Source organism: Syngnathus floridae, chromosome 15 (assembly GCF_059516105.1).
Source record: "Syngnathus floridae isolate MCC-2025c chromosome 15, RoL_Sflo_1.0, whole genome shotgun sequence".
Lineage (NCBI taxonomy): Eukaryota > Metazoa > Chordata > Actinopteri > Syngnathiformes > Syngnathidae > Syngnathus > Syngnathus floridae.
In genome coordinates this window covers 935,917-946,454 of record NC_142427.1, presented here as the reverse complement: position 1 = coordinate 946,454, position 10,538 = coordinate 935,917, and the positions used below count along the sequence as shown (strand labels likewise).

The following is a 10,538-nucleotide window of genomic DNA, read 5'->3' as shown; positions in this document are numbered from 1 at the left end:
CCACGTCCACCGCCTTCAGCTGCAGACTCAGGCTGCCGAGCAGCAGATCGCTGCCCTGAGGGATTCCCAAAGGGCGGGCCTAAACTACCCTGGAAGTGGGGTCAACGCCGCTACTAGCAATCCTCTTCATTGCGTAAGCCACCTCATCACACACTTGCAGTACGCATGACTTAGTTCGTTGCTGGAGGAAGGTAGCACAAAAACAGTTTTGAACTTTGAACGAGTGCTTGTGTGTGTGTGTTGCGGGGCGTTTTCAGTCTCAGGAGGATCGGGACACGCGACGGTTTCATCTGAAAATCGCTGAGCTCAGCGCAGTCATCAGGAACCTGGAGGATCGAAACGCCCTGCTTTCTGAAGAGCGCAATGAACTGGTAATTTATTGACGGCACGCTTGAAGGTTTGCGCTACGTTTGATGCGCGCCATCCAGCGAGGCACCCATTGCGCTTGCTTATTAGTTGAGCGGCGCGTCGAGTCGGTTGCCTGGTAGATGTCTTTTATTGGGAGCCAAAGCCACGATTCCGTTCAAACCGATGCAAAAGGAATGGATACGTTCTGGCCCGCGTGTTGTGCGTCTTTCACATCCCGCACTTCATGCTTGCAGCTAAAGCGACTGAGAGAAACAGAAAGCCAGTTTCTGCCACTCCTGTACAAAAACAAACGCCTGAGCAGGAAGAATGAAGAACTCTCGCTGGTGCTGTGTCGCCTTGAAAACAAAGTGCGCTTTGTCACCCAGGAGAACGAGGAGATGGCAAGCTTGGTAAGTCGACGCGGACAACGGCGGCGTGCCAACAGAGTCCACTGCATTTGTGTTCCACAGAGAAGGCCTAGTTCGCTCAATGACCTGGACCGCGGTTGCGGCCAGCAGGACGGTGAAATGGAGTTCCTTCAAGTTGTGGAGCAGCGGCACATCATCGACGACTTGTCCAAGGTCTTCAGGCAGGCGACTCGGTGCACGTACGGCAGCGCCACGCTCGCTCGCTGTCGCCAGGAAACCTTTTCCGTCCAAAGCTTGGCCGGCGGCCGCCATCCAAAAAATTGGCCCCTTAAATTCCGACCTTTCAAGCAGGAGCATTGTGCGCACGCGTTTGAACACGCTTTAGACTTGTTTTGCCGTTTTCAGCAGCTCAAAGCTCCCGTTTTGTCAGCGCCTTTGCCACTCGCTGTGCGCTGAAAACGACGGACTTGCCCGGCTGCTCAGCCCGTCAACCATGAGCCGCGAGCGCGACATCATTGTCCGTAGGCAGCTAGTGGCAAAATGCACCCTGTTAGAGTTGCGCTCGCTCCAACTTATTTTGCAAGAACCACACGGGAGACAAGTAAGTTCTTTTGGACACCTGCAGGTGGAGAGTCCATCCGTTGTACGAATGAAGTCTGACTCTCGGCTCCTGCACGAGCATTTTAATTAAGAGAAACAGGGTGGGTGTAAGAGTGGATTGAATAGAGGAAGCCCTTGACCTCTAGTCAAAACATAGCAAGGGGTGTTTTACGACTTTGTGTAGGAAGGGATAAGCGATAGGGATAAATAAGGGATAAATAATATTATTTATTACAGGTTGCAGTCAAAGTCAAAGCAACATAATGATACGATAAAGATAATCTGGAAAACCCTGACACACCCTGTAGTTGTCACTTTTGGAAAAGACGAGCGTCCCTCCAATCATCGCCGGTGACGTGTTTTTCAGGCTCTGGAGACAGGAGCTCATGTCAGAAATGTCATTGTGAGTCGCGTTTGTTTCTGCGCCGGAGCCGTTCGTTCCCTTTGCATCCAAAGAATCTCAAAGGCGGATTATTTGTGTCGACAGGAGAGAGATTTGCTGCTACGATACCGACGTCGAGAATCTCTGAGGAGGAACAAAGCGTGAGGTCCTGCAAGGTGAGTCTGTTTGTTTGCGGCTGCTTGGTGTTGCGCAAGATGAAATGGCCTTTTTCTCGCTATCGTTCCTCTCGTCGATTCATCGTGAGGTGTCGCTTCAGTTTGTTCAGAGAGATGTTTGCTTCCGCGCCCGCAGGTCATCGAAACATTTTACGGCTACGACGAAGACGTGTTGGTGGACTCGGACGGATCGTCCTTGTCTTTTCACACCGACAGAACCCCCGACACGGAACCCGAAGAGGTAGCCCGCCATTTCTGCCAGCGTATTGGCACCAAACATTCCTCTTCAGCCTGGAATCGGACTCGTCTTTGCGTCGCGGGTGCTTTGTCGCCGGTCTGACTGATTCTGGTACTAGTGCTGTGTTGCATTGGTGTGTGCATGAAGAGGCGGAGCTTCGCTACCGCCAGCTGACGCAAGAATATCAAGCGCTGCAACGAGCCTACGCTCTGCTAGCCCAGACCAGCGAAGGGGACTACGACGCCGAGAAGGAGATCAAGGTGGCGCCCCTTCCCGCAACCCCCGGCCGGGTCGCAGCCTCCCCGTTCTCACCCAGCCTCGGGTGTTCTCTGGTCTGAAAGGAGGAGGAGGAGCCTCCCTCCTCCTCCTTTCAGACCAGAGAAAAGCTGATGGTAGAAATGGGTCACTATCAAAGCAGAGTAGCAGATCTGGAGTCAGCGCTGAAGCAACAAGGACAGGTAAGCTCATCAATGAGCACACCTTTTTCTCAGACAAAATAGCTACATTCTTCAGTCACTCATTCGTCTGGCATTACTGGACCAACCCCCCCCCCGAATGTGGCTGGGAAAATGCGGAGAAAAGCAAATGTCATTTTCCAGTCAACCAAAGAATTTGTGGATGAAAATGACACAACATTCCAAAGCTGTCCACGCGTTTGTCTCTTCTAGAATGTCAAGTGGGTGGAGGAGAAGCAGCTGCCGCGTCAGAGCAATCAGCAGTTGGCCGAAAAGGTGACGGAAAGAAAGGCGCTGGGCGGAGTCGCTTGGCGTCACACCCGTCGGGAAGCCCCGCAGATGAGGTCTGACTGTCTTTTCAGGTCAGGCGGATGGAGGCGGAAGAAGCGCGTCTGAAAGAGCACATCCAGGATATCCGAGACCAAAACGAACTGCTTGAGTTCCGCATCCTGGAGCTGGAGGTGGGAAGACTCGCACAAGCGTGTTGAGGCCAGAGATGTGACGGACGGACGGACGGACGGACGGATGCATGCCTCTGCCTTTCAGGAGAGGGAGTGGCGCTCCCCCGTCTTGAAGTTTCTGCAAGTCCGTTTCCCAGACGGCCTCAGCCCTTTGCAGATCTACTGCGAGGCCGAGGGCGTGAGCGTACGTAAGGCGTCCCTCGCAACCCTAACCTTAACCCGAGGTCCCAGAACACCTTACATTGCTCCTTGCGCCTTTCCCCCGGACATCGTCATCAGTGATCTGATGAAGAAGCTGGACATCCTGGGCTATAACGCCGTAAGTGTATGTCGAACTCCTTATGTTCGCACTCCACGAGACTCGGCGGCTCAAATGTGACTTTTGGAAGGCTTTGCGCTGAAAGAAGCTTGTTGACGCTGTGCCTTTGGGCTCTTCTATGTTCTGCAAGCAGAAGGGCTACCTGGATGAAGAGTTGGACTTCAGGAAGTGTTCCATGGACCAGGCTCATAAGGTAAGCCTCCCTCAAATCTCCCGCCGGACCACTGATGGACGAGGATTGCGGCCCAGAGGATCCTGGAGCTGGAGGCCATGTTGTACGAGGCGCTACCGCAGCGGGACTGCCCCGCCACGGACGGCGAAAAAGCCAGCCACGCTGGCGTGAATGACGTGCTGACGGCGGATCAGAGAGAAGAGCTTAGGAGCGCCGTGGACCAATGGAAGCGAGCCCTGATGTGCGAGTTGAGGGAGCGCGACGCTTGCATCCTCCAAGAGAGAATGGATCTGCTGCACAGCGCGCAACAGGTAAGGGCCCAAAGCCAGCCCGGCACTTACTTGCACGCTTACTGGCTTTTGAATGCCACTTTCCATTTGTCCGTCCTAGAGGAACAAAGAGCTGAAAGAATTCATCGAAGCTCAGAAGAGACAAATCAAACAATTGGAGGAGAAGTTTCTGTTTCTCTTTCTATTCTTCTCCTTGGCCTTCATTCTGTGGCCCTAACACCAGCTGGTGAGTGAGCTCCAGCGGCACCGCACTCGACACCTCCGATACACTGCCAGCCGGTCTCAGACGTTGGCAGACGCTCCGATGCCAACGTATACCCCCCGCCACGGTGACAGAGGCACCGCGTCACACCGGCGCTCATCCAATCAGAAGGCAGGAAAAGCAAATTCACATGCAGGGCACTTTTGAACCAGAAGAGAGCGCCACAAAAAACGGTTGTTGCCCCAAACGCGCACTAAAAAGGGTCAGAATAACAAGAGTCCCACTGGCCAGCCGGGGCCACCCGTCCAGCTGTTTCTTCAGGGGGGAAAAAAATTGGAGTCACGGGTGAGTACATTTTGCATTTAGCTCTGCTTTTCTGCTTCTGTCTTCAAGTGTGTGGCATCCTGCGATCAAAGATTCAGCCAACCCCAAAGCGGTTGACCTCAACGTCCCACCACCATGCCTACCAGAGCAGGTGACATGATGCTTTGGACATCCTTCCGTCTCAGATGCCCAAAAGTACTCTTTGCCACATCTGCGGCAATACGGTGTCTTTTCAAAGGTGCAAATAAATCCAGCGTGGGCGGAACACGCACGTCTTCGGTTTTTCCCGCTTTGTTTGTGTGACAGCTGTTGTGAAAATTTTATACAAATAAAGTTGTATAGTACAGGTTTGGCCAAGCCGCAACTCCCGAACCGCATGCGGCTCTTTTATGTTCATATCAACATTTGTGTGTGTGTGTGTGTGTGTGTGTGGGGGGGGGGGGGTTGTGCGTGTTGGCTTCACTTGAGTTCAATTTGGTATTTTGGTCATAAGCGCATGTGGTGAAATTCCACAAAGTAGGATGGGCAAACACATTTCTTTAAACTATGAGTGTCAATTGGGCTCTCGAAATGGCAGGGAAAAGATGCACAGCAAAACGAAAATACGTAGATGAACACAGGACGTTTTAATCAGAGTGGGAAAGTTTCTATTTTTTGTTGAACGTGATGGCAAACCATTCTGCCTGATATGTCAGACCTCAGCGCATTTCAAAGATTCAAATCTTCAGCGCCATGCACTTCAGCTCACTCCATGCTAACATTGATCAGGCGTCGAACCCGCAACATCATGCTTAAGAGGTGGCCATGCTAACCAGTGCGCCATTATGTCAACGCATAATAACTAAGTCTACTGATCAAAACAGCGGTTACTATATGACGTCGCTACGTCGTGGTCACGTGACGCAGACAAGACGTCAATGGACGTGGGCAGAGTTAACTTGTTTAAAAGGGAGTGGGCAGAAGAAATATTTAATTTATTTAAATCTATTTTGAGTGCACACCATTATGCCAATGCATAACAACTGTAAATCTACTAAACAAAACAGCGGTTGCTATTTGACATCTGCCACGTCGTGGTCACGTGACATACGTGACGTCGATGGGCGTAACTTTCGCCGGAATTCAAATCCGCGGGGAGAGTTAACTTGTTTAAAAGAGAGTGGGCAGAAGAACTATTTAATTTATTTAAATCTATTTGGTGTGTGCGCCATTATGTCAATGCATAACAACTGTAAGTCTACTAAACAAAACAGCGGTTGCTATATGACGTCTGCCACGTCGTGGTCACGTGACGCGGACGTGACGTCGACGCCTACTTTACATCCCACCGATCACAGGACCCCTCGGCTGCATAACCGTGCCCCCTTCCCAACCAATCGGATTTGCTATACGCGAAAACGACGCCAATGGAAAGAGCTTCCGCCCAAATTTAAATCCGTGGGCGTGGCTCGCAGCAGGAAGTAGGAAAATGGCGGCGATGTTGACAAAGACACAGCGGATGGTAACATACGACTAACAAGAGAAATATTTTTATTTTCTGCTTGCAACTGGACCGTCCAGAGCGTACACGGTAAGTACAACTCATCGTTTTTAAAAAGAAGTACTTTTGTTGCCCTGAAAAGCGAGTGAGCGTGGCGTTTGTGGGGGACGTCGAATTTCGACGATTCTTTCTGGTCAACGGTTGTAAATGATTGTGTTGATTAAAAAAGAAAACTTGATGTAACTCTACTTTTAACTGCCGTTTCAGATAGATTTGGAATTGCATCACATCCAATTTTGCCTAGAGCGTACACGGTAAGTAACACTCGTTGTGTTTAAGGAGATTTACGTTTGTAATAGCAGAAGTGTAGCCGCGTTGCGTTGTACGTGTGAATGTTGGTCCAGGCGAAATGTTAATGTTTAATTTCATTCCTTTAGGTTCCACGGTGTTTGTTGGCTGCAAGTTTTCCACTGCAAGAAGAGGCTCATATCATTGACCAGGAGCGAGCTACAATGGTGAGTAGCCATAACATTTATGTTAAACACTTCCTATTTCATGTCTAACAGTACTTGATTTAACAAATAACCATAAATAAATACAGTGTGGGCACTGAAGTTAACATATGTGATTATACTGCCTAATCTGTCACCGAGTAGATTGTTGCAAAGTAATATAAGATCCAAAGTTGTAATTCAGAATAGTTTTCAAAAGAAGGCCATTAGAATTATATACAAGTCTGATTACCCTGAACAAGCTATTAATTAAATCACAAATTCTTCAATTCAAAGATTTGGTAGATTATCAGACAAATAATGTCTAACAGTAATTGATTTAACACATCACGATAAGTAGATTGAGTGTGGGCACTCTCAAGTTAACATATTTGATTATACTGCCTAATCTGTTACAGAGTATGTTGTTGCCAAGTAATGTAGAATAGATCCAAAGTAGTAATCCAGAATAGTTTTGAAGAGGCCATTAGAATAATAAACAAATCTGATTACCTTGAACATAATAACAAGCTAAGTGTTTAATATGTCCTATGAAGTCAAAATTGGGCACCATCATGTGGTGAAATTTGGAATTGCATCACATCCAATTTTGCCTGGGAACAAACAGATTAAATAAATCTTAGTTTTGAATAAGCCACTCCTTCTCAAACAAGTAAACTCTGCCCATTTCGCGCAGTAGATGTTCTGTTAATATCTAGTATTTATACAAAGTCATAATTTAAATTGCTTTCAACCTTCATTCATCGGTTCAACCAACATTACTCGCTCTTATTACCAACTTGTATTGATTTAACTAAGCGTTTAATACTTCCTATCAGGTCTCAAGGCAAGATTTGGCAAAATACAGTTTCAGCAAATCCAATTTTGCCAGGGAACAAAAATAGATTAAATAAACTAAATAAGTCTTCTTCCCATTAAATAAATCAGAAAAGTCTGTCTTGTAACCAGTCCTCTTCAAACAAGTAAAGTCTGCCCATTTTGTGCCGTAGATTTTGTGTCTATGCCTAGTATTTAAACAAAATCATAATTTAAACGACTTCTTTCCTTCATTCACTTTGGAAATTTGGAATTGCAGCAAATCGAATTTTGCCAGGGAACAAAAATAGATCAATTAAACTAAATAAGTCTTCTTCCCATTAAATAAATTAAAAAAGTCTGTCTTGTAACCAGTCCTTTTCAAACAAGTAAAGTCTGCCCATTTTGTGCCGTCGATTTTGTGTTAATGCCTAGTATTTATACAAAATCATAATTTAAAGGACTTCATTCCTTCATTCACTTTGGAAATTTGGAATTGCAGCACATCAAATTTTGCCTGGGAAGAAAAGTAGATTAAATAAATTTAATAAGTCTTACTACTTCCCATTAAATAAATTAAATACGTCTTACTTGTTCCCACTCCTTTTCAAAACAGTAGTTTAAAACGAGGGCCCTTCACTCAATCTTTAACCTCAACCCCGCACGTTGTGTTGTATCTGTGAATGTTGGTTGTGGCCAAATGATAGTTTTCTTTCATTCGTTTAGGTTCCAAGAAAACTTGATGTAACTCTACTTTTAACTGCCGTTTCAGATAAGCGGGTATTACGTCGCAGTCATGTGCCGCGGATATGACGTAATTGCCCGAACCTCCGCCAAAATTCAAATCTGTTGGCGCGATGGCCGTGAGCCACTGAGCAGCGACGATTATCAACGGAAATATCTTTATTTTCTGCTTGCAACTGGACCGTCTAGAGCGTACACGGTAAGTAACACTCATTGTGTTTAAGGAGATTTACGTTTGTAATAGCAGAAGTGTAGCCGCGTTGCGTTGTACGTGTGAAAATTGGTCGAGGCGAAATGTTAATGTTTAATTTCATTCCTTTAGGTTCCACGGTGTTTGTTGGCTGCAAGTTTTCCACTGCAAGAAGAGGCTCGTATCATTGACCAGGAGCGAGCTACAATGGTGAGTAGCCATAACATTTATGTTAAACACTTCCTATTTCATGTCTAACAGTACTTGATTTAACAAATAACCATAAATAAATACAGTGTGGGCACTGAAGTTAACATATGTGATTATACTGCCTAATCTGTCACCGAGTAGATTGTTGCAAAGTAATATAAGATCCAAAGTTGTAATTCAGAATAGTTTTCAAAAGAAGGCCATTAGAATTATATACAAGTCTGATTACCCTGAACAAGCTATTAATTAAATCACAAATTCTTCAATTCAAAGATTTGGTAGATTATCAGACAAATAATGTCTAACAGTAATTGATTTAACACATCACGATAAGTAGATTGAGTGTGGGCACTCTCAAGTTAACATATATGATTATACTGCCTAATCTGTTACAGAGTATGTTGTTGCCAAGTAATGTAGAATAGATCCAAAGTAGTAATCCAGAATAGTTTTGAAGAGGCCATTAGAATAATAAACAAATCTGATTACCTTGAACATAATAACAAGCTAAGTGTTTAATATGTCCTATGAAGTCAAAATTGGGCACCATCATGTGGTGAAATTTGGAATTGCATCACATCCAATTTTGCCTGGGAACAAACAGATTAAATAAATCTTAGTTTTGAATAAGCCACTCCTTCTCAAACAAGTAAACTCTGCCCATTTCGCGCAGTAGATGTTCTGTTAATATCTAGTATTTATACAAAGTCATAATTTAAATTGCTTTCAACCTTCATTCATCGGTTCAACCAACATTACTCGCTCTTATTACCAACTTGTATTGATTTAACTAAGCGTTTAATACTTCCTATCAGGTCTCAAGGCAAGATTTGGCAAAATACAATTTCAGCAAATCCAATTTTGCCAGGGAACAAAAATAGATTAAATAAACTAAATAAGTCTTCTTCCCATTAAATAAATCAGAAAAGTCTGTCTTGTAACCAGTCCTCTTCAAACAAGTAAAGTCTGCCCATTTTGTGCCGTAGATTTTGTGTCTATGCCTAGTATTTAAACAAAATCATAATTTAAACGACTTCTTTCCTTCATTCACTTTGGAAATTTGGAATTGCAGCAAATCGAATTTTGCCAGGGAACAAAAATAGATCAATTAAACTAAATAAGTCTTCTTCCCATTAAATAAATTAAAAAAGTCTGTCTTGTAACCAGTCCTTTTCAAACAAGTAAAGTCTGCCCATTTTGTGACGTCGATTTTGTGTTAATGCCTAGTATTTATACAAAATCATAATTTAAAGGACTTCATTCCTTCATTCACTTTGGAAATTTGGAATTGCAGCACATCAAATTTTGCCTGGGAAGAAAAGTAGATTAAATAAATTTAATAAGTCTTACTACTTCCCATTAAATAAATTAAATACGTCTTACTTGTTCCCACTCCTTTTCAAAACAGTAGTTTAAAACGAGGGCCCTTCACTCAATCTTTAACCTCAACCCCGCACGTTGTGTTGTATCTGTGAATGTTGGTTGTGGCCAAATGATAGTTTTCTTTCATTCGTTTAGGTTCCAAGAAAACTTGATGTAACTCTACTTTTAACTGCCGTTTCAGATAAGCGGGTATTACGTCGCAGTCATGTGCCGCGGATATGACGTAATTGCCCGAACCTCCGCCAAAATTCAAATCTGTTGGCGCGATGGCCGTGAGCCACTGAGCAGCGACGATTATCAACGGAAATATCTTTATTTTCTGCTTGCAACTGGACCGTCTAGAGCGTACACGGTAAGTAACACTCATTGTGTTTAAGGAGATTTACGTTTGTAATAGCAGAAGTGTAGCCGCGTTGCGTTGTACGTGTGAAAATTGGTCGAGGCGAAATGTTAATGTTTAATTTCATTCCTTTAGGTTCCACGGTGTTTGTTGGCTGCAAGTTTTCCACTGCAAGAAGAGGCTCGTATCATTGACCAGGAGCGAGCTACAATGGTGAGTAGCCATAACATTTATGTTAAACACTTCCTATTTCATGTCTAACAGTACTTGATTTAACAAATAACCATAAATAAATACAGTGTGGGCACTGAAGTTAACATATGTGATTATACTGCCTAATCTGTCACCGAGTAGATTGTTGCAAAGTAATATAAGATCCAAAGTTGTAATTCAGAATAGTTTTCAAAAGAAGGCCATTAGAATTATATACAAGTCTGATTACCCTGAACAAGCTATTAATTAAATCACAAATTCTTCAATTCAAAGATTTGGTAGATTATCAGACAAATAATGTCTAACAGTAATTGATTTAACACATCACGATAAGTA

General features: G+C 44.5%; 1 protein-coding gene across 2 annotated transcripts; it reads left to right on the top strand.

The window, feature by feature from the left end:
• Positions 1-2,462: 2,462 nt before the first annotated feature.
• LOC148385833 (janus kinase and microtubule-interacting protein 3-like) lies at positions 2,463-3,341 on the top strand. 2 transcript variants are annotated; one of them, XM_088399648.1, is made up of 3 exons: positions 2,463-2,570; positions 2,781-2,843; positions 2,930-3,341. In XM_088399648.1, the coding sequence occupies exons 1-3, from the start codon at positions 2,502-2,504 to the stop codon at positions 3,053-3,055; spliced, it is 258 nt and encodes an 85-aa protein (XP_088255774.1). In that variant the 5' UTR covers positions 2,463-2,501; the 3' UTR covers positions 3,056-3,341. The 2 variants fall into 2 exon arrangements, 1 of the variants encoding a protein (XP_088255774.1); XR_015863267.1 differs by having other exon boundaries at positions 2,475-2,570; positions 2,935-3,341.
• The last annotated feature ends 7,197 nt before the right edge of the window (positions 3,342-10,538 follow it).